Source organism: Dipodomys spectabilis, unplaced genomic scaffold (genome assembly GCF_019054845.1).
Source record: "Dipodomys spectabilis isolate Male_0828 unplaced genomic scaffold, ASM1905484v1 ptg000046l, whole genome shotgun sequence".
Classification (NCBI taxonomy): domain Eukaryota; kingdom Metazoa; phylum Chordata; class Mammalia; order Rodentia; family Heteromyidae; genus Dipodomys; species Dipodomys spectabilis.
Window position 1 is genome coordinate 9941686 of NW_024870723.1, and position 23104 is coordinate 9964789.

Consider the following 23104-nt stretch of genomic DNA (forward strand, 5'->3'; position numbering starts at 1 on the left):
TCTGAGCTAAGCCTCCTTGACTTGGGAAAACTTTGGGGAATCCAAAAACATATTGTTAAATCCAAAAATTTGTACATCCGATTAATGAATCCAGTTCTACGGAAAAGAAAAACCCTAAGGTGCCAACTGGCTCCCGTGGCTAGCACCTGCAGCCGAGTCACACAGGGTTGTTTGGAACATCGATGTGGCCCAGTCATGCCATAAGCAGTGTGGGTTTTAGTCAGGTCAAGAAAGCTGCTTAAATCTTCACTAGTTAAGACTCAGAATAAATATATAAACAGACAACATTTAATCATTTTCACCATGTAAAAATAACTCACATCCTGAATTGAATAGCAAATGAAATTTCTAATTCCTTTCATTGTATGAACAAAAGTACATTTTCGCTGACAGAACATATACTTTTAATATCCATTAAATTCTGCACAATAGGAGACTTTTGATAATGGGTCTCCTTTAACTTCTCAGCTGAATAGAAACAGTGGTGGCAGCACATGAGGGAAAATGGTTGTGTACTGAATAACTAGGCTAAAGGGGAAATATATATAACACCTCAGAGCCTCAGATTCTTTATCTGTGAAATGGGAATATGGTACTTGTGAAAATTAATGGAGATAAGTAATTCAATACAAGTGGATAGAATATTATTAGCTACTCAATAAACAATAGCAATCACATTCCCCCATTATGTATATGTATTTGACCTCACATATCCAGCTGTCTACCACCAGTCCTCCTTTCCTAAGGAATTGGCTGCCTGTAGAGGCCAGCCTTGAGAAGTCTCTCTGCTTGGGACATGACACAGGTGATGACCTCTCTTGCTTTATGGGGAGGGCTTGGCCCATATTACATCAGTCAGGTTCAGCCAGGCTAAGACTCAATGATGAAAGAGGCTGCCGACAGCCAATTAGAAATGGTTTGTTTGGAAAGGGGCTGCTCTAAGGAGCTCAGGTCAAGTGGAACAAAGAGGAGAGGAGCTTCTTGTGCACCAGAAAGCAACGAAGGGCAAAAGGGGCATTTTGGAACCAGGTGGGAGCACCTAGAGGATTAACATAGAGTTTTAGTAAGTTCAAACAATAAAACATTCACTTCTGGTTCAGAAAACAAATATTGAACACTGCATGTGTGTGGCTGAAAAAATGTTAACATGTTAAGAAAGTGTATTAACTGTAAAACTATAAGATAATAGGTATTTAAAAACATGCATATATGTAGTTTTGGAAAAATTATCTTAGTCTAAGCTATCTTCCTAGTTTTATTTATACTACTGACTAGCTGCTTGCTCTCATTCACCCAAACTCTCTGCAATGATTTCTTCCTCTTTACACGAGGAGGCTACCAGTGGCTTGGCAAACTTCAGTGCCACTGGAAGAATTGATTAAATGAGATATAAGGAAGCTTTGAAAAACATCCTAGCACTGTACAAAGGGAATGTTGGATCCTCATCCCCTGCAAAGGGCAGACAGCTTCCCTAGGTGGAGTGCATGCCCCCAGCAGGAACTCTTCCAAACCCATGACCTTTACTCACACTTGGTTCCCACAATGATTACTTGGTAAACAGAGAGGAAACAGGGGCAAAGAGAGGATAACTTATCCAAGGCCACAAAGCTAGAAAGTGGAGGAACCTACAATGATTGCATGCAAGAGTACGGTGTCCCAAATTGAGGGGGCCTCACCCCACCATCTGGAGGAGGATGAACGACTGATCACAGGCTGCCATGCCATTTAGCTGTCTCTCCTATAGACTATGAATTCTTGGGGTCTGGGTTCTCTTGAATCTAGCACATGCTTTCTTTTTTTTTTTGGGTCCGGTCGTGGGGCCTGAACTCTGGACCTGGGCGCTGTTCCTCAGCTCTTCAGCTCAAGGCTAGCGCTCTACCACTTGAGCCACAGCGCCACTTCCAGCTTTTTTCTTTTTGCTTATGTGGTGCTGAGGAATGGAACCCAGGGCCTCAGGCATGCAAGGCAAGCGCTCTACCACTGAGCCACCTTCCCAGCCCTAGCACATGCTTTCTAATAAATCTTTGTAAATTTAAGCTGAACATTTGGAAGGCAAATGTATCCAATATACAAATGTGCCTGATTGTCAAAAAGCCACATTCATTTTATTTAGCTAGCTTATTCAGAGATGCAAGCGATTTCTAACCAAATCTTGTGGGCTCACCCCACCAATCTCTGACCTTTCAATTTCTTCACTATTTCCTCCAGTGGGGAAGGACAGCAGCTTCCTCTCAGGAGACTATAGGAAGCAGAGCAGGGCCTGGAGCCAAGAAAGCCACAGGAATAGTGCTCCTCTGTCCTACTGACAGTGATCTTACACATAGTAAGAAGTCAGTTCCTACAACTTTGGACTCCCTTATTAAAGAAACTGTGGCCTCACAACTAACGAAGAGATTAGCCAAGGGCCTGGGAAAGGGTGTTCTCGTACCCTTCTGCAAACTGGCAATTTACATGTAAAACCCGAAAGAGGTATATGCCCTTTGGCTCATTAAAAATGAGAGGAAAAAAAAGACTCTGCAAAGTCTTGCTTACAGGGTATTTGTCTAACACTGGAACTAATTTAGGTGTCCAACAATGAGATGTATTAAATGTATACATGGCCATCAGATAAAATTATATGTAGTCATTCAAAACAATAACACGTGGAAGAAACATTTAGTAGCCCAGAATATGTTCAGGATATACTATATGAAAAATACTATATGAAAATTCAGACTATCAAAAGAGATTATTTTATGTTTAGTTCTCTTATTTGTTGAATATTCCCTGATGCTTTGTTTGCAAAAAATTGACCTTCTAAATGTCATTTTTCAAAAGCAAAAACAAGAGGCTGTTAGAAGGGGTAAGATGATGATTCCTTCCTTCCTGAAGGGTCACATAGGAGGAACACTGGACAGAGCCAGAGATCAGAGCCCACTGCAGGTGGCAAACTTGCCAGGATCCTCCAGGCTCAAAGCACTGGCGCTTTTCCAGTCCTCCTCCCTCTGCAGAGAAAAGGAGGCAGAAAACACTGCCATTGCTATCACCTTCCCTGAGTATTACCTGGAATAAAAAATCCTGACAGAGCTCAACTCCACCTCTCTGTGGAGTAGACAGGCACAGCATATGATATACACTTGGTTCAAGCAAGGCAGGGAGGCAGGAATCAGGTTTGGGGAGGCAGGAGGCCAGAGAGGGTCAGGCTTTCTGAGACAGAGACCTGAGGGGTAGCAGCCTGCCTGGATGCTGAGTTTAGCAAGGTCAGAAAGGTTTTATCCCAGGGAGTGACTGGTCAGAGCTGTGGTGCTTGGGAAGTTCCAAAGTGTGGCTGTTCTAGAGGTGGGGCATGCGCAAACCAACAGAATGAAAACTCATTTATGGAGTGGCTCCTCACTATCGCTATTTAAATGCATGTCCTCTTCTAATCCTTATGACAATCCAGTAAAAATCTGTTTTTTCTCATTTATGGGTGAGGAAAACTACGTTTGAAAGGTCTAGTAACTCGATCAGGGCCACATAGATAACATCTTGCACAACCAACGCTGAACCCAGCTCATTTGACTCAGAGGCCCAAACACCAAAGCCCTAATGAAGGGGAGTTTTTTAAAAGGCCCCATGGGTGTGAAGATTTTTTCTGTCTCTGGTGGGGAACTACCTATCTCCACTCTGAGATCTGTGCAGTGTTTTTCATTTCCTAGCTTACCTCCCACCACAGCAAATGTAAATTAAATGATGAATATTGATATCAAACTAGTAGCCAAAGTTGGAGAGTCTGTGATTGAGGCTGCCGCATATTTTAATGTGTCTGGAGACAGGGAGCTGACAGTTGTGTGAAAAGGTGTGAAAATGTCTGTTCTCTAAGAGTCTACCTGGCTCTCCCCTCCTTGCTTGCTCACTCTCTTCAATGCACTTGGAAATGTTTGGCCAGAAACTAAAGCCAACTGTGAATTTGTTCCTTTCAATCATAGACACTCTAAACAAGCTTGATTTGTTTTTCAAAGATCAAACACTTAGAACTTTACAAAGGGTTAGGAAATGGATGTTTGGTTGACATATTTTAATAAACAAAGGAAAAGGATAAAAAATGTCAGGCATTCCTCAAGGGCACAAAATAACATCCTATGGAAGTATCTGAATGTTCAACTCAGGTTAGAAGGAAGTCTGTGTAGCCACTGCTTTTAAAACAGGGCATTCTTGTGCCAACCTGGCACAGAGCAGCAGTGGAATTTGCAATTTGTTGGCATTTTTTCTGCAGGTCATGCCTAACAGGGACATGACCAGGGAGGTGCCACCGCCTCCCTTGGGAAGCATCAGCTGCGTAGCATGTTTGCCATTTCTTCTTCCCAATTTTGAGCAAGTCAGACTTCAAAGGAGCATAGGCTATAGAAGAACTTGACCACCTTGCTCCATTTACCCAGAGAAATATGTTCTCCATCTTTCTTTTTTTGTTGCTGGCTGAAGCAGAGCAGGTGGAATAAAGCCACACTATAGGATCTATGAACAATTATTTGCCAATGGTCACACAGATATCCTGAAAGCTCCTCTTTCAGAGGCTTTGAAAATTGGCAGCACAAATGAACAAGGGACAGAGAAAGGGCCCTGCTCAGTCATATTAGAGATGGACCCTCCATACACCGTGATGACCTCTCCACAGGTCAGTCCCACATTTTCTATTTGCAATTCAAACCCAAGGCAAGAGCAAAGGGGGCAAGATTGGGTTCTTGATTATATCTGCGAGGTCACCATTGCTATGCAGAGTTAGAGGAGGCCAGGTGGCAACCCAGTACATTTGAAAATTGGATCTTTGTTGGGAGCTGCTTCGATTTCATAGCAGAAACCAAACTTGAGGTGTCTGTATTAAGATGTGTTTAGGGAGGCACATAGATAGGTTCTGTGTAGAGGGGAGGGGGCAGGAGGGTAGAGAAAGAAAAAAAAAAGAGGCAAGGAAATATTTTCCACTGCAGTGAGAAAGGTCAGGTGAAGCCAAGTCCTAAATTAGCTCAAGAAAGGAAGCCAGAGAGCGCCCGAGACCCAGGACCTGAATGTACTGAACAATGCTAGAGTTTCAATTACAAAATAGCTCTTCCAAGAACAACTGCAAAATATCATGTCTGTGGAAATCTGTAAGACCGAAGAGGGGAAAAGTGAAAATTGAAAAGGGTGCACTAATAGATCTGTCAACAGTCCAATGGTGACAAGCCACATTTCTATAAAATGCCTTCACCGTTTGTGTCACCTGAAATGTACTGACACTCTCTATAGAACATTAGCTCACGAAGCTGTTCTTGAAAAGACTGGCAGGGGGGAGAAAAGGGAGGGGGAAAATCAGCTTTAGATACTATCAAGGAAGGGAGAAGGAGGTGGTGTGGAAGGAACTTGATCTAGATTGTTTAAATGAACGTGTAACATTAAAAAGGCTGTGCTTGCTGGTTGGGGGCAAGGACAGGTATCATAGAGCAGGGATATTCTGAAGGCTAGAGGCTTGTGCCTTTGAACAGGATGGTGAAAAGATGTCTCCAGTTTTCTGTATGGCAGAAGGAAATGGGAGCCATTGACCTTGTCTGTGCAGGGGCCTGAGGAGGTTCCTATCTTTGCTTAGTTTAGGTGCCACTCTAACCAACCAAAGGCTGGACAGCAAGGAGGGAAAAGCCCCCTTCCTGCAGCTCAGTATCTGCAATCCAATTCAGCTACATGTGATTAGGACTGAAGATAAAAAAGGATCTTTAGCAACTCAACACCCAAGTAAAGAATTCCACCTGGTAGCCTCTGGCAATGTGCAACAGACTGCAGTTGCAGGCTGCCTGGATTTATGTTACAGGATGATGTGCATCCTAGCTGTTAAGAACTCACTGTTGGCTGAAACTAGGAATTTAAGTGCTTAGTCAGAGCAAATTATTTTCCAATTAAAAGGAAGGAATCAATTCCTTCGACCCATTTCAAGTTAATTAGAGGTCTTTTCTGACTTATAAAATTGAAACTGCTTTCAATTAAAAAAAAAAAAACAACAACTGCCAAGATAGACAAAGGGCCTTTTTAGAGTGGTACATTTAGGGGTGTGGGGATAATGAAGTAAGTGATCCTAGACATCTTTTGGAAAACAAAACACTTGTTTAAGGAAGGCAGTGCCAAGTATGTAGTGGTAAGCGCTCTGCCATTGGAAGTCAGCAGATCTGGAATCTAATCCTGCCTGTGCCAGGCTTACACAGTGTGGTCTTGGGCAAATTACTTCACCTCTGAACCACAGTCTCTTTACTCCTGAAATGAGAATAACACTACAGGGTTGTTCTAAGGATTAAACGTGAATACTCCTAGCCTGGACTATCTTTAACAAGTACTTAACAAGGGGTGGCAGCAGTAATAACTGTGATCATGTTGGAAACGTATCAAAAACCCTTGTCTGTTGCAATAACCTCACTGTATACTCAAGTCTCAGGCTGGGGGGGATTCTCGTCAGGAAGCAGCCAGTGTGACCTCAGACAACTTTTCAAATGGTCTATGGAAACAATCAGAGCCTCTCTTTCCCTGCACGGAATCTTCAACATAAACTGCTGGGCCTCTCCTGTTTAATGGGCATGGTGGGAAAGCTACACCATCCTCATCCTGCCATCCTTTGTGCATATCTGCCTGGGGCTCGTGTGCTTGCTGAGACCAGCACAGTTCTGTCCCTGGAGATGCTTCTTGGCTTGGTTTATGAACAGCCCTTCGGTTGAGGGTGGCAGCAGGAAGGGGACAGTGTCAGGAAAGAGGGACCAAGCCAATTTTTTCCTACACCTGTAAACCCCAGGCCTGGTGGGGAGGGGAAGGGACAGACCAACAGTGGTAACTCTGAACTTTCTTGCCTTTGTGGGTTTAAGCCAGAGTCTTAATGTTATTTGAAGACAGTTTTTTGTCTGTGAATATTTATAACAGTGTGAAAACCCCCGGACAGCTGGTAATGCATTTTGAAGTGTGCTAACAACACTGTATCAAACAGCCCTCTATTGATCACATCCTACTTTTTTGTGGCCACGCATTTCATACATGGTGCTTATACATTTTGAATAAGAACTTCAAGTACCTTTTGCTTCAAGCGGTTTTTCACCTCTTTTATTCCCATTTTTGCATGATCTTTTGCCTGCATGAAAAATTAATTTAAGTTAAGATTCCCTTTCTGTTTCCAGCAGGGACTACGCTTGATTTCAGTCTGTGGCGAATCACCTTCTCTGATTACTAGAAAAGAAGGAAAAATGGGATCATCAAGTTGAAAACATAATAGCTATGAAAACAAATACAATGGTAAAAGGTTAAAAAAAATCCCTTAAAGGAGCTACAGAGATTTTATTTTCTGCATTTTGAAGGCAGACATTTTTTTTTCTTTTCCTTCGCAAGTCCTTCTGCTCTGTATAATTATTTATCTCGGCAGCCTGGTGACAGCTACCATGAAGAGTCAAACAGCAGCTTTACCGGCTGCAAGATTCAGAATATCTATTATATTTCAGTAGGGCAGGGCCTCAGGATCAATTTTCTGCCTGGGCTGAAGGGCTGAAACAGACTTTACTGTTTTGATAGTGCTATTTTCTAAATCTCTTTTCAGTGGACGCTGTGGTTTTTATTTTATGTCATTTTAAACCTTTGTGACTCTGTTGGCAGCCACCTACCCTATTATAGAAACTATAGTTAAAGCTTAGAAAGGACTAACACAATTAAAAATGAAAAATTAAACAAATCATTCCACTTCAGTGGTTCAGGGTCAAATTAGCAAGCAAGAGAAATCACAAGAACAAACACTTGAGGCTTGCGAAAGATGGAACACCAGGAATTGATGGAATCTTCTATTTTCCCTCTGCTGAGAGCATGAGTCTCTTATAGAAGTGATGAGGGAGGATGAAGAATTTGCTTCTACCCTGCACACTCTTCATTAACCTACAAAGGAGCTGCTCCATGTGACATAGTAATGGGGACACACGTAGGAAGGGTTTGTTGTCAGGATACTTCCAGATCATAGCTCTGGTTCTGGATCTCAGGGATACATGAAACAGCCTGAGTTTTTACATCTCAGGCTACTCTTAAAAGCCAAAGCTAGAAGCTTCCTCTTTCTCTACTGCAGTGGCTGAAGAAACATTTTTGGATATACTTTAAGTTCAAAATGTCATGAACCTGGTCACAATGCAACATAATTCTCAGAGCAAGGAAGCCAGTGGGAAATAGAATAAAAGCCTTCAAGTCACCTCTGCCATGGAGCAGCAGGTTATATCCATGTTTTTGCTCATGTTAAGGAATGGATTTGTTTGGCTCCTGAGACCAGGACCAATACTTACAAACTTGTAGACGGTCTTCATGGCTGGGTTCGCTTTTGTTTTCACAGTATTCAGGATCGCTCCACTTCCTTTCTATAATAAAAATGTCAATCATCAATGAGAGCTGAGGCTAGAGTAGGCCAACACTAACAAAGACCTCTTCTCTTTAATCAAGTTGGGCAACATTTCAGGAGTATTGATGCAAGGAGAGACGCAAGCCCAGATGGCTACCGGTCTACAGTAATCACAGCTGGGGTTATGGCACACTCACTTGGGTGTGTGTGTGTGTTTGTGTGCTCACATATGTGGGTGTGGCAGGGCAAGTGTGTGGACTGAAGAAGATGAGTGTGAAGCTTCTAGGTCCAATGTTCTGTTTAGTGTCTGTCTTAGGTAAGAGTTTCTCCATAGTCACTAGTGATTTTCTAAAATAACTTCTAGTTACAACAGACAAGTGTTCAGGTGTGTTTTATATCTGGGGCTTTAGCTGATATGAAGCTGGACAGAAAATGGGATCCTGATCAACCAGGATCATCTGAAAATATGTTCTCTCTCCTCTTCTGGGCTTCCTGTGTTGTTTTAAAAATCTCTCTGGTAAGCTGCCTTCCTTAATATCTGAATCTTAAGAAAAGAATAAATGACCATGAAAGCCATGGCTGTAGCAGAAACAGATTAAACACACTAAGTCTTGATTGTTTTCCTTAGGGAGCAGGAGGAAGGTGTGAGGAAGGCTTTCCACTGCCTAAGGAGGCAGTGAAGGGAGCTAAAGTGCGCAGGCCCTGTTCCAGAGCTGTCTGTAAGCTTGGGCTTCAGTCTCATCCCTGCAGGCTGTTATGAGAGCTCTTGTGTTAGGATCTGAGGGCCCTGTGCCAAGAGAGGCCTGAATTCTGTCTTCAGAGACCTCCAGTGGAGGTTGGAGGAAGGAGGGAGCCAGGGTAAATAATGGCACATTGGGTGGTGAGCTGTAATGGCTGCACACAGGGAACACGTTGACAAGGACAGTCAGGCAAGGCCAGAGGGCAAAAAATGTCTGACCTGGGCCATGAAGGGGGGGTTAGTGTGGGGAACAGAGAAGAAAATTCTTGTGACAAGCAATATATACAAAAGAGCCCAGAGGCCAGATGCACTCCGGCTGGAACAAGTGGTTATTGTCCCGAGCACAGTGTATCATGGGAGGGGCAAAAGTGAGCCTAGGAGGCCCAACATGGTAGTTTGTGAAGAGCCTGGAATGGCAGGGTAAGGGCCGTATGCTCTGAAGGGCTTTTAAACAAATGTATCACATAATCAGATTTGCGGTGGCCTGGAAAATTCATTCATTCAATTCAAATGGAGAAAGACTGGAACAAATGGGTTTATAACCAAATAAGAGACAGCAATATAATTTTACTGGCTGCAACTTTTAGCACAATTTTTGGTAAATGCTCACATTAAAAATTTCAGGCTTAAAGTAAAAACATTACAATTCAACCTAGAAACTATTCTATGTTATAGACAATAGGAAATTTTCTCCCACTCATTTATTCCATACTGCCTTCCAAAATTACTCAGAATCCTGTTTAAATGGTCCTTTGGAGTATTGAAACTCCCTTTATCAATCAATCAACAGGTCCTTATTGCTCGCTTCTGATTTGCCAAGTGTTGTGTTTGGCCATCCAAGAAGAACAAAGGAAGTCTTTCACGGCTTGCTGCTTACTCTCGGCCAACTGCAGACACTTCCAAGGGACCTGCCTTGGCAGCAGTGCACTTGGCCCTGGGGCGGGGGAGAACACTTATCACATTATGTTGGTGTTGCCTGTTTACGTGCCTGCCTTCCAAACAAGCTGGGAGCACCCCAGGGCAAGGCCTGTGTCCCCACTGAATCCCTAGTACCCAGCTGGTGCCTGGCACACAGTAGGCTCAGTGATAAACTGATGAAAAGGTACGGGAAGAATTTGAATCCTTTAGAGTCTCCAGAAGTCCTAAGTACCTGGCTGCCAATTCAACAGGAAATAGTTCACATGAATGGTGAGGAGACTTAAAAAATATCAAATGAAACTCTCAGGGATGTGTTTTCCATCTTCCCAGGAGCCTTTGGAGTAAAAAATATTGCATAGCAGCAAGAGGGACACACTTTTGGCTTCCCTATGATCATGACAACCATACTAGCACTGGAAGGAGATTCCCAGAAATGTTGTAGGATGACAACATCCCATGCAATAGGCGTTGGCTGGCAGGAAGAGAGGGACACCTCTTATGTCTCCTTTCCTTTGCCAAGAAGGCCTTGCACAGCCCTGCTTTCCAGTTTCTGCCTGAAGGAAGATGGCCTAGCTTTAAGACAAAAGCATCTTCAGCTGAGGGAATAGAGGATTCTGGGCCTTGAGGCAGTCTTGGTAGGTGGCCAGGGAGAGCAGAGGGCTGCCAGGAGCCCATGGACAGGGCTGGGTGGCTCTGAATGGGGTATACTTACCCTGACCGTGGAGAGCCACTGATGGTACAGTTTATCACTGCCTGGGGAAAGAGAAGCCAAGAGAAACTGTAATTTAAGGAGCTGTTCAAATTGCCTTTAGCACGCAGGATATAGGAAGTTCACAGCCCTGCCTCTCCATCCTGTGCTTCCATTCTGCTCAGCCTTCCTCTCTGACAAGGACATATCCAGCATCCCCAACAAACAATCTCTCCATCTTCCAGATCCTTACAAACACTGTTTCTTTGTGTAGCCTCTCTGCCTAGAGACCTCAACAGCCAGCTGAAATGGCATTTCCTCTGGAAGCTTCTTTCTCCTCTTTCCTTTGAACAGCCCCCTAAGCACAGGTAACATGTTCTTTGATACACTGTGAGTCACTAGAGTTGGGTATCCCCATGTAAACTCAAACGTGGCCTTTGTTACAAGGAGGCACTGTGCAGAGCTCTGCTCATTTTATCCAGTGGGCCAGGGAGGTCTCAGCAGGAGACAGCTCTTCTTGAAGCTCAGAACAACTGAATGTCTTCTCCAGGAAGGAAATTCCTCACTGTGGCCAGAACCTTGTTTCTGCAGGAACCTCTCACAGGATGCAGTGAGGACAAACAGCCCTATTCCAACTGGGAAAAAACCTAGGGTCTACTATCCTTCTATATGGGTGCAGTTTTTTTCTTTAGTTACATGTTTCTACCTCACTAGCAATTTCTCTAGAGCAGAACTGGGTCTTCCTTGGTTTACGCAGTTTTGGCCATAGAAGTGCTCAGGAAATGCTTGTTGACCATCAGCCACCATCTGGAGACACTGCATGGTTTTGTTAGCTATGGCATTCTCCATGCAGCATGGGCTGCAGGGCCTGGAACACTCACAGGTAGAACTCGCACTGGCTTTGAGCTGCTCAGAAGATGAGAGGTCCAGATCAGACATGCTCAGCAGTAAGAGGGGCTGGCGGAATGAGTATTATTATTATTCTGTACCCAAACACTGAGACTACAAATACTATCATCTTTACTCTCAAAGGCAGTAAAGGGAAGGAAGGTCAGGTTGGAATTCAGGAAGTATAGTCAGCCACCAACACTTCCCTGGACCTCAAAGGCCTCTTCTGAAAAATGAGATCCTCCAGTTCTAAGGCACCAAGCAATACTTCTCACATTTTTAATTTTTATTTCATTTACTTTTTTTGTTGTTGTTAGTCATAGGGCTTGAACTCTGGGCTTGGGCGCTGTCCCTCAGCTCTTCAGCTCAAGGCAAGTGCTCTACTGCTTAAGCCACAGTGCCACTTCTGCTTTTCTAGTGGTTTATTGGAGATAAGAGTCTCATGGAATTTCCTGCCCAGGCTGGCTTTGAACCATGATCCCCAGATCTCAACCTCCTGAGTAGCTAGATTACAGGCACCGGCACCCAGCTTAATTTACTTTTTGAGATGGGTTTATGTTGCCTAGATTGGTCTTGACCTTCTGGGCTTCAAATGATCCTCCTGCCTCAGTCTCCCAAGTGCTGGGACTCCAGGTGTGTGTCACTGCACTCAGCTCCACATTCACATTGTAAAGAAACATCTGCCAAGCCCTGACTCTGTACCATGGACTGTCCTGGGAAAAAAGTCCAGCAAACTGTGACTTTATCTCTGCAGGAGCACAGTGAGGTGGCCAGTGTCACTTTTAGTAGCAAACAGACTTGACTTGAAATAGTGGAAATGTCTTGATCCAGATTTTACAGCTGGCCAGGAGACAGGGTCTCCATTTGAATCCAGCTCTCCTATTTTGGTATCTTGTGCTTTTCCCCTGAATCATGCTGGCCACAACATTTAATGTGACTCATCTACACAGGGAGGCCAGACTCCAGAACAGAGGATCTCAGATGGACCTGTGGGCCACACAACGCGAAGGAGTTATCCAAGGCCAAGGTTGAAACCAGTCTTTTCCCACTCCCTCATTAAGGAGGAAAGAAGCCCCTGTTACTCTTGCCAAGTACACTCTAGTCTAGAACAACCTCAGCTTAGAGGGCCATCTACAGTTTCTCACCAGCATATTCACCCATGTTGATCTCCTCTTCAAAGACATCGCTGAAGCCCTCACCAGAATTCAGGAGGTCTAGTCGGCCATCAATAAACTAGAGAGAAAGAAAAAGCACAACAGCTTGTCTAAAGATCTGGGAAGCCATCTTAGCTGGGTACTGCATTGCATGCCCAAAGAGCAGGCTCCCTTTCCAGACAGGAAAGGTCTTTCAGACCTGTGAGTTTTCTGAAAAGTTGGCTGTATATTTATGGTAAGTTAGAAAACCATGCAGTGCATTTGTCAAGGGCCTTGCAGGTGGTAGATACCCACTTCACCCAATCCCCTGTTCCTGGATCTCTCTGGTCTGGGGGCCCTCCTCGCCTACAGCCTCAGTGCCAAGATGGAGACAGCTGCATAAATCCTTGCTGTGGGAGCTAGGTACCTGCTTGAAGAGCTGCAGCTGCGTAGCGTTCTGCAGGAACTGCCTCATGGCTCCAGAGCGATAGTGTGACACGAAAGCCTCCTCGCAGAAAGTGATGGGCTCCTCCTGGGAAGGGGGGAAGGGGCGAGTCAGAGGCATGGAAGGAGGGTGATTGGTCCTAAACTCCCTTTCCCACATCTGTAATTCATCTCATCCTCATTAGTGGAGTCATTCAAGTCTATGGCTGAGGGAACAGTGCCAGGGAGAATGGGTCCTACTCTGAAATCAGAGAAGGCAGGCGGCAGGGTAGGGCCCAACGTCAGATCCTGTCACCTGGAGTATGTGATGGCTATGCCCCAATAGAAAGGTAGGAACATGCCTACCAATACAATGATTTTCAAATGTTTCCTTCCACTTTTAGACATGGAACCCTGTGCTCAGAGAAGGAGATCTGTGTATGGCAGAGCAGTGGCTGGTGTCTGGGCTTTCTGCTTGGTGGCCTTCTTACCCCAGCCCTCAAGGCATTTTTACCATCCTTTAGGCATCAATCATGGAGCACAGTTGAAAATTTATTTACACAGTGATCTTAAGTTACAGCAAATCATAATTCAACCATAATTATTGGATGATCAAAAATAAACTTTACCATCTAGTTGATTGTGCTTAAGCTGTTTGATAAGGGAGTTTATGTCCACCAAACTTTTTATAACTAAGGAAAATGAAACCCTAAGCTTAAAAAACATCCTAGCCTTGTATAGTCAACACCTCTATCTTTCTTTGAACACATCTGGAGTGCTTGTCTACACAGACAGGTCTTTAACTTTGGCAGTGTATTCACAATTCTGAAAGATCTGACTTTTACATCTTGAGCTGAATTAAGGGTGCCCCTCCCCCTTTCACAGACTTGGTAGCAAACACAGGGATGTTTGAAGCTCCACTTTTATCCTGTTTTAATGAGTTACGTGAGTGTTAAATTTACTGTCTAGCTTGTGTTAGGTTCCAAGAGTCTCTCCTGCTTCAATCCAGCCAATATTAGCTCAGAAACCAGGCAGGCTTATTGCACATGCTACAAAGGTGACCCCAAAATATGAGGGTGGGGGGAAAGTTTTATTTTTAAACAATTGTGCCCTACTTAATTTTACAAAGGATGTGAGGTATCTTACACACACACATCCAAGGAAACAAAGAAAATAATGAAGGCTGGGAAATACACCAAGAGATGAAATGTATTTCTTTGGGAATAGTTGGATATGTTGGTCCTATATAGTTTCTAAATTTTAGTTACAAAATTATCTGAGCTTCCTGGCTGCTGAAGCAAGAAGGAAAATCATACAAACTTGTTTGTGTATAAGAAAAAAAGCAAAGCAGTTTCTCAGGGAGAAGAGCTGCTCTTGGCATAAAGTGCCACCTTCATTGCTGAATGCCTGAGAGACCAGCTACTGATAACCAATGGAAGCCCAGCTAGAATTCTACTCCTGTGGCTTATAACTTGAGCTTCTCAGCCTTGGGACCATGGTATGGCAATTAATTTTCTCTCCAGGTAATCTCATCCATACACAGTGTCACTCACACACTGATGGCTCTTGATGCATGTTGTCAGCTGGCACTTTTCCAGATCTCCAATCCCGCATGTCTCTACCCCCAACCTGGATGGCCCACTGACACCTCGAACTCAAAATGGCCCACACTCCCAATTAAGATCCCATCAGGACTGCACCTCAAATCTGTTTCTTTATTTCTTAGTTGTCAGGGCCCCCAGCAACCATCATAAGTCTGTCAGATTTCTCAAGTCCTTCCCATTGTACCTGAGAGGTATCTCACATGCTTTCTACTCCCTATTTGCCAACCACAAGGTGGGCGTAGACCCAAGGTGCCTCAGTGAAGAGGACTTAGCTCCCTGTTCCTTTCCTTTCTCATTCTTTGCAGTCCACCCCAATTCTTCTGGCCAGGGTGGATTCTAAAATGCAAATGGATCATGTACCAGTTCTGAGTGCACAGCTGTCACTTTTATGTGATGATTTCTGTCTGTCTTTCCTACTACCTCAGATACTTCATGTGGGCAGGCATGGTATCTGTTTTTGCTAACTATTACACACTTCACAACATGTGTGGAATAAGCAAGGTGGGTGGGTGGGTGGGAGAGGACAGGAAAAGCTCTTCAGTCCAGGAAAGCAGACCCTTCGGAATGGGGTCTAGCTTTCTTTCCCAGAGTCCTTTGGTATGTGTCCCTTGTTTTCCTGATCGCATTTATAACTGTTACCACATCCTTTCTTCCTTTGCCTAGTTCTATTCCTTCCTCCTGGACTGTCTTCTCAAACTCACCCCATGTGTGGTAATCACTCATTCTTGCTTGGTACTCTCAAAGCCTTGTATACCTCTGGGAACTGGGCTAGTCATCTATCTTGATCAGGAGCTCAGGAGGGCCAGGCCCTCCTGAACTCATCCCTCCTTTCCTCAGGGGTAGCACAGAGACTAGCTCCTCAGTTGGAAGGGACATGGGCTAAAGAACTCCTACCTCAGGAGTCCTGTGTGTGACAGATATACTGCTTGGCTTGACAGTAAAGAGCTCTTAGAGTAAGATGCCAGGTGACTGACACTGGTATCCGGAAGGTTTAGAACTGCTCAGAGGAAATGTTCATTGGAGCCATTAGCATTCATTCCTAGAGCTGTGGCCCAGTATTTCCAGGAAGATGTCTGCAGAGCAAGAGATAAATTCAAGCGAACTTGCAACCAGATTTGTATGTGAGGGTAGCCTGAGGCAGGATTTAGTTGCAAGAGAACAGAAAGAATCTCATCTTTGAGGAGACAGGGATATTCTGAGTTTGTTGTCTACTTACTAGTGGTGACATCCCCTGGATGAGATGTCTGTGCCATAAAAATGGGCAAAAGGACGTGGCCATGGATGGGAAACCTTCAGGGAATGTGACAATGGAGGATTTTACTGAAAAGACCCCAGGAACAACATCAGCTGTGTCAGTTAGACACAGAAACAACTACTGCCACACAGTCCTGTGCCACAGAGAGGGAGCTGACAATGACAAAATGCCTACATGAGTCTGGAAGAGGAGAATCCTTCCAGGCAGCAGGTTAGAAAACATGGTAAGAAATGGGCACATACAGCTGAGCACGGAAAAGTCAACTGGAGTTAGGCAAACAAAGCTTACCCACCATTCAGGGCCCATTTCTTATTAAGTTGATTTATCTCCGTTATATGTTACAGTAAGGGAAAGCTGATCAGCACAATAATTACTTGTACCTTACGTTTGAGCCAGCTTTAAAAACTAATTCATTAGTTATTTAACTGTGCTGAGTTTTGAACTCAGGGCTTCATGCTTGCTAGGCAGGCTCTCTACCACTTGAACCACACTTCTAGCCCTCAGGGCTCAGTTCTAACCCTGCAGAAAAGCAGTGACATTGTTACCCAGCAAAGCCTCCCTTGGCAGCAGATACGGAAGACTCATTCCCTGGAGCAACTCCATCCCAAGACAATGGAAATAATCACATCGGATCTCATGCTGATACAGACTCTGGGGGTAGCACTGTGCTTAAAGCCTTACAATTCTTTCTACAAGTGTGAAAGTTTTAATGAAGTAGGAACTATAGGCAGAGTTTACAGAGGGATAACAGGTAATGTGAGTGACATGCTCAAGGTGACATGTCTTGAAATGGCAGTCAGGGTTGTCTGTATCGGTCTGCAAAGCCCAGTGTTACCAGTGAGCACCTGGCCACTGCAGAGGTGGCTTTGCTCTGAAGCCTCAGTTCTGTTGCATACTGAGCATTCCCTTTTGTAGGTAGAGCCCTTAGATTCACACATACACATCATCATCACCACCACCACCACCACCACCATCCTCATCACCCCATCAGAGGCCAATGATGCCAGGGTAGCAAAGTGCTAAGAAAGCTTTCTGCCACAGGTCAAAGGAAGAATACACAGCCATTTCCCTACTTGTCTATCCCTGGCCAGCAGTTAGCATGGCCACTGTCACTCTGTTCTGCAGCACAGCAGAGTACAGCAAGGAAGCTCGTTAATTCCCTCCTTTGTTAATTTGGTTCTCTTACTGGATTGATAAAACCTTTTGTCTTCTTAGGTGACACACTAGGCTCTGGGACAACAGGCTGGTGGCACTGCTAATCCCTGGAAGCCAAGCTGTGAGCACTAGAGCTTAGACGGAATTAGTAGGGTTTTCCACGTATGACCTGAAGGACAATAGAACAGCAGCTCAACCCTAGCAAGGACTTTGTTACAAAAAGGCAAGTTTTCCTCCTGGATTATCTTCTTGACATAAGGAATCAATTGGAAACTCAACACTAATGAGTTGAATCTTTGTTAACAGGTGAAGTTGGTGATTCCAAAGGTTTCTGAGACTTCCAGAAATAAATGATTTTTTATCCACAGCCTTGTCAGTACTGCTGTTAAAAAATACAATCTCCCATCAACTTCTTCAGCAACTTTCCTTATTCTGCTGATTCTTACTAAAGCTATTAAGTCCTTATTTTATCCTTTAGGATTTTAATTTTCTAAATAAAAAATTCCATATACACTCAGTGTGAGGTCCTAAGGAGGGTGAGAGTATCTTCTCCAAAGAAAAAAAAAAGGTCCACTTATCCCTCTAAACACCTAAAAGCTGTCTATGTGCCAGTAGTAACTGGATGAATATGCACACGATGCAATGGCAGAATGTTCTGTCCATAGGAAGTAACCTGAGGGTGTCTTTGTGGATAAATAATGAGGTATTTACACATAACAAGTATTTTTTAGCCCTAAAAAGGAATCTGAGGGACTGGGAATGTGGTTTAGTGGTAGAGTGCTTGCCTAGCAGGCATGAAGCCCTGGGTTCAATTCCTTAGTACCACATAAACAGAAAAAGCTGAAAGTGGTGCTGTGGCTCAAGTGGTAGAGTGCTAGCTTTGAGTAAAACGAGCTCAGGGACAGTGCCCAGGCCCTGAGTTCAAGCCTTAGGACTGGTTAAAAAAAAAAAAAAAAGGAATCTGACATATGCCACAACATGGCTGAATCTTGACAACATCACACCAAGTGAAGTAAGTCACTAAAAGAAGACAAATACCATATGACTATACTTGTATGAGGTACCCTGAACAATTAAATTCACTGACATAGAAAATAGGGTAACTTCCAGTGGTTGGGGAGGGGAATGAAGAGTTGCTTAATAGGGCATGGAAAGTTTTAGATTTTTAAGATGATTAAGTTCTGATGATGGAGGGTCAACATGGTACACCAATGTAAATAAACTTAGCATCACTGAATTACACATTAAAAAATGATTAAAATGGATACACTCTAATCCTTAAAAATCAATGTCAGGGGCTATATTGCTGGTGGCTCTGGCCTGTAATTTTAGCTACATAGGAGGCTAAGATCTGAGGATCCCAGTTTGAAGCCAGACTCGGCAGGATAGTCTGTGATACTCTTATCTCCAATTATCCAGCAAAAAGTTAAAAATCGAGCTGTGGCTCCAGTGGAAGAGTGACAGCCTTGAGTGAAAAAACTAAGGGGCAATGTCTAGGCTTCAGTAGTGACAAGAAAAATCAATGCTAGGAACATGAAATAGGTTTTGTTTGGGATACCGGTAGGATGAGGAGGATACAAAGAGTATGGATAGGTGGTCAATGTAGTGAAAATATAGGCTGGTAAGATTGAGAAATGTTACGCATAATTTATAGTTAAAAATTCCATAACTAAAAAAATTGAAAAGATCTTTAAAAAAAAGACAGAACATTTATAATTGTGACAGCAGAGCACATGGAGTTCCTTAGTTTATATAAGCTTGGTTTTCCATAATAGAAGACTGAAAGGAGAGCTCCTGTTAGGAAGTAATCCTGTCCACCTCCGTGACAGGATGGAATCCTGTCCACAGCAGTACAATCTGACACCTGGAAGATGGGAGGACTAGACTAGGCTTTGGTGAAAGCACATTTATAAAACCATAAAATGTCCTTTGGAGTTGATCCATACAAGATGGTGGAGAGAATGTGTCATAAGACCTGTACTTGAATGCTGACTGTACTAGCTATGAATCAGGTAAGTCAACTTATCTTTCCTCATCAGCGACAATTGTACAGCGCTGGCCTATATCACAGAGCCACTTTAGAGTTTAAAAGAGATGACCATAGGGTTGGAGATTTAGCTCAGTGGAAGAGCACTTGCCTGGTAAGTGCAAGATGCTGAGTTTGGTTCTCAGCTCTGCAAAAAAAAAAAAAAAAGAGGTAAAACAGATAACCACAAAGAGTTCCATAATAAGACTTCCAGCAAATAACCATGTTTCTTGAGGGCAGAGTTGGTCTGACTACAGCAGTCAATGTGATGATGTGCAGGGTCCAGAGCAAAATGGTGCTAATGTGTGAAAGTACACACCAAAATCTGAAGTGCTCCCCTTTCTTCCCTAGTCTCTTTCTAGACCTGCCATACTACTTGCAAGCATTTGTGTTTTGTTCTTACTACTCAGTGGAAATGCTGCACAAAACCAACTCAACTGCTTTTTATTTTACTTCTTGATATATGCATGTACTGCATGCACTCTGCCTTTGGCTTACAGATCAGAAAGGAAGAGGAATCATGACTGCTCCTTCCTTCCATGTCAATTTCATACTGAGAGTGGTTAGCAGGAACAAGAAGTATGGTAGGTTTCATAGATCAGTCATGAGACTGAGAGCACCATGGCCTTCTTGCTACACTGGAAGCAAGTTCTATCTCTGACCAAAGTGTGGCAAGCTGAGGCTATTGGCAACCCTGCCTTCTCTGTTTTCCTAGTATGTGCTTTGAGATGCTGGTCTCTCATGCAATGTACCTCCCCTGAATTTTGTGCCAGAGGGCATGGTGACACCACGAGATGGGGATGGCCACACTCCTCTGAAGACACACACTATGCACGCCTTTGCTGTGTTCATGCTCTATCATCCCATTGGACCTCATTCATAAAGCACAAGTTCAAAAGGTGGTCTTAAGAATTTTAAGATCTAGACTACAGAGCACTCAACTAAGTACAGATCTCAAGGCTTACAAGATGGTAAGCCCTGTAGACTGATGAGGTCAGCCAGGGTTCACTTTTCCCCCATCTTTTCTGGGCTAAGTATTATAATTATCTGCCACTGTGACCCAATAGGGTGCAAGAGCTTTGGGCTAGTCAGTGGGTCCTCAGAAGTGGGGGTTCCAGACTCTGGGCGTGGCATTCAAGGCTTTCATGGACTTTCCCAGCTGCCTTTCCTTGCTTATGACCTCCCATCACTTCATCCACATCCACTTCTCCTTTATGGAGACTCGGGGTCCCCATGTCCCCACCTATTCTACATCCCTCACTCTTAGCTTCTTCTCCCTTTTTATCTCCTTGGGACAACTATGCTTGATGACTCAGGTGAGAAGAGCTCCACTTTCTTCCCACTGATCCCCGGCAACCAGAAGTTGGAGGCAGACATGCTGTCCAGAGGAGGCCTGCAAGCTCCTGGATGACAGAGTGGGACACACAGCTGAGTTCTGGTCCCAGCACTGCCCTTGCTGACACTTCTTTTGTGGTACGGGGGATAGAACTCAGGGTCTTGTCCATGCTAGGCAAGAACTCTACCATTGAGCTGTACCTCCAACTGTTAAATGTTTTGAGGGGAGACTTTGCTATGTTTGAGGCCAGGTTGGCCTCAAACTCACTCATGATTCTGTTGCCTCAAACTCCCAAGTGCTGGGATTATGGCTTGTACTACCACCCCCGAATCATCCTTATCAGCTTTAACGTGAGCAGAGGTACCTGCTTTGTGGCATGGTGAGTCAATAGGTCTCAACTTTGCTTTCAAAACCCCCAATGCCAAGACCACAGTATTAAAAACAGACTCCATATTAGCCAGGCTAGGAGCCATTGGCGGAGGTGAAGATGATCTCAGATCAGTCAAAAATAATTTTTAGTTAGGCACTAGTGGCTCACATCTGTAATTCTAGCTACTCAGGAGGCTGAGATTTGAGGATCATGGTTTGATGCCAGCATGGGCAGGAAAGTCTGTGAGACTCATATCTCCAATTAGCCATCAAAAAACCACAAGTGAAGCTGTGGCTTAGAGTGCTACCTGGTGTAAAAAAGCTAAGGGATAACATGTAGGCCCTGAGTTTAAGGCCCAGAACTGGTGTAAAAAAGCTAAGGGATAACATGTAGGCCCTGAGTTTAAGGCCCAGAACTGGTGCAAAAAAATAATAAGTAAATAAATGCAAACTTTAGAATATAAAAAGTCAGGGAATTTGGCTCCATTTATCACCAGCATCCCATCCTGGCTGCATTTTGCTTAAACACCTCCAAATCCCATGCTGGAGCCTAAGACCAGGTCTGGGAAGTCTAAAGGCTTCGCCTCTTCACATGTCAGCTGGGCAGCTGCGGAAAAAGTAGGTTGAATTCCCAATGAGTGTAGAAAACCTTTAGTATTCTGTCTGGCTGAGAGGCCAAATCCTAATTGACTAGAATGTGGGAATGAAAAGAGGACAAAGAGGGTTAGCAAGATTCCAAAAGCAGTAACTTGGCCAGAGTCAGTGTAGAGAATAGAGAGTCAATGCCAGCAAGTGCTTGTTCTTTACCACACAGCCTATCCTGCCCTCACTGAATCCTCCCCAGAACCCCGAACCTTCACTCATTATTCCCATCTTGGGTGAGGAAAGGATGGGAAAGGTCCCAGAGCTCATGGGTCTACTGACTCCCAAGTCTGGGCCTGGATAACACAGCACACAGTGCGACTAGGAGGTGGACTTGAGAAAGAAGGGCACTGCCTGGACAGTCAGATGAACCTGGCTGTGCTGGGCCAAGCTACCCTTGAGGTGACAGGACAATGGCTGCTTTCTGGAACACTTATAAGCTAGGTAAGGAAAGCTAGGGACAGTTCCACAGCCTGGGCCCTGTGACTATAACAAGCCCTAAATAAAGAATCAATGTCTCACTGTGAAGCTGGCTCGCTGCTCGGATAACTTTAAGTTGGGGAAATGTGGGTCTCCGACAAGAGCTACTTGGATGATTTGCAGGCCAGAGATAGCTGGGCTGATGGTATTTGCCCATTCTGGCCCCAGCTCCAGTATTGACAGAAGCCATCCCCCACACTTGCTAGATTATAGTAAAGACATTCAAATCACAGGCAGGTTGGCCCACGCCTCAGCTCCTCTGTGCCAGCAGCCCCTTCTTTCTGCATTAACCGAGACAAACAGAGAGAAGTCAGGAAATTCTGATTAGTGCAGGAACGCAGATGAGCGAGGAGGCCTGTGGAAGCCGAGGATACAATGAAGTTGGTCTTCATGCATACTAGCTCAAGATTTTCTCCCCCTAAGAAATGCAGATGGGAATCAGCTCTTAGAGGAAAGCAGGTGCAGTGATTAAAACTAGCTACCACTTGCTGAGCACTCGCCTGTGCTGGGTGGTTTGACATGCATTATCTCACTTATTCTTCCTGACAACCTGTGAGGTAGGTGACATGATCATTTCCATTTTACAGATAAGGAGATTGAGGTTCCAGAGAGGAGAGGCCACTGGCCTGAGGTCACAGAGCTGGGTCAATGGCGGAGCCAGAGGTTGGAGCAGTCTCTCTGGCCCTGGGGTTCATGCAACATGCCACTAGGAGACAGAACCACAGTATCACATCTGACACATGAGCTGCCAACCGAAGCTACTCTATAAGTCAGCTAAAGAGATGGCCTGTGAGGCAGTGGTGCAGAGTGAGTTTTGGCTCCCCAAATGCTTGCAGTAACCACGCAGGTAAGGAAGCTCATTCTCGTGAGTCTGACAGGATGGAAATAGCAATATCTATGCTCTCAACATGTGATTCCTTATATGGGGTTAGTTTATGGTGCAATGGTGGTACAGGGACAGAGGTAGCAAGGAGTGGGATAGGTGGTGCATTTCAGTGTTGCAGCACAGCTATAGCTACAGCTACAGCTACAGCTCTCTTCTGGGGTGGAAACCAAACACATAAGATCTCAGTATCAAGCGTCTGCTGACTCAGTCACCTGATACTGGCAGCATCACAG

General features: G+C 44.3%; 1 protein-coding gene across 1 annotated transcript in view; it reads right to left on the reverse strand.

The window, feature by feature from the left end:
* Nucleotides 1-23104, reverse strand: part of Dennd1a (DENN domain containing 1A) — a 480539-nt gene that overhangs the window by 53181 nt on the left and 404254 nt on the right. Inside the window, 5 exon segments of the mRNA XM_042678648.1 lie at nucleotides 7037-7093; nucleotides 8277-8348; nucleotides 10699-10739; nucleotides 12708-12795; nucleotides 13123-13227. Of these exon segments, the coding sequence (XP_042534582.1) occupies nucleotides 7037-7093; nucleotides 8277-8348; nucleotides 10699-10739; nucleotides 12708-12795; nucleotides 13123-13227 (363 nt within the window).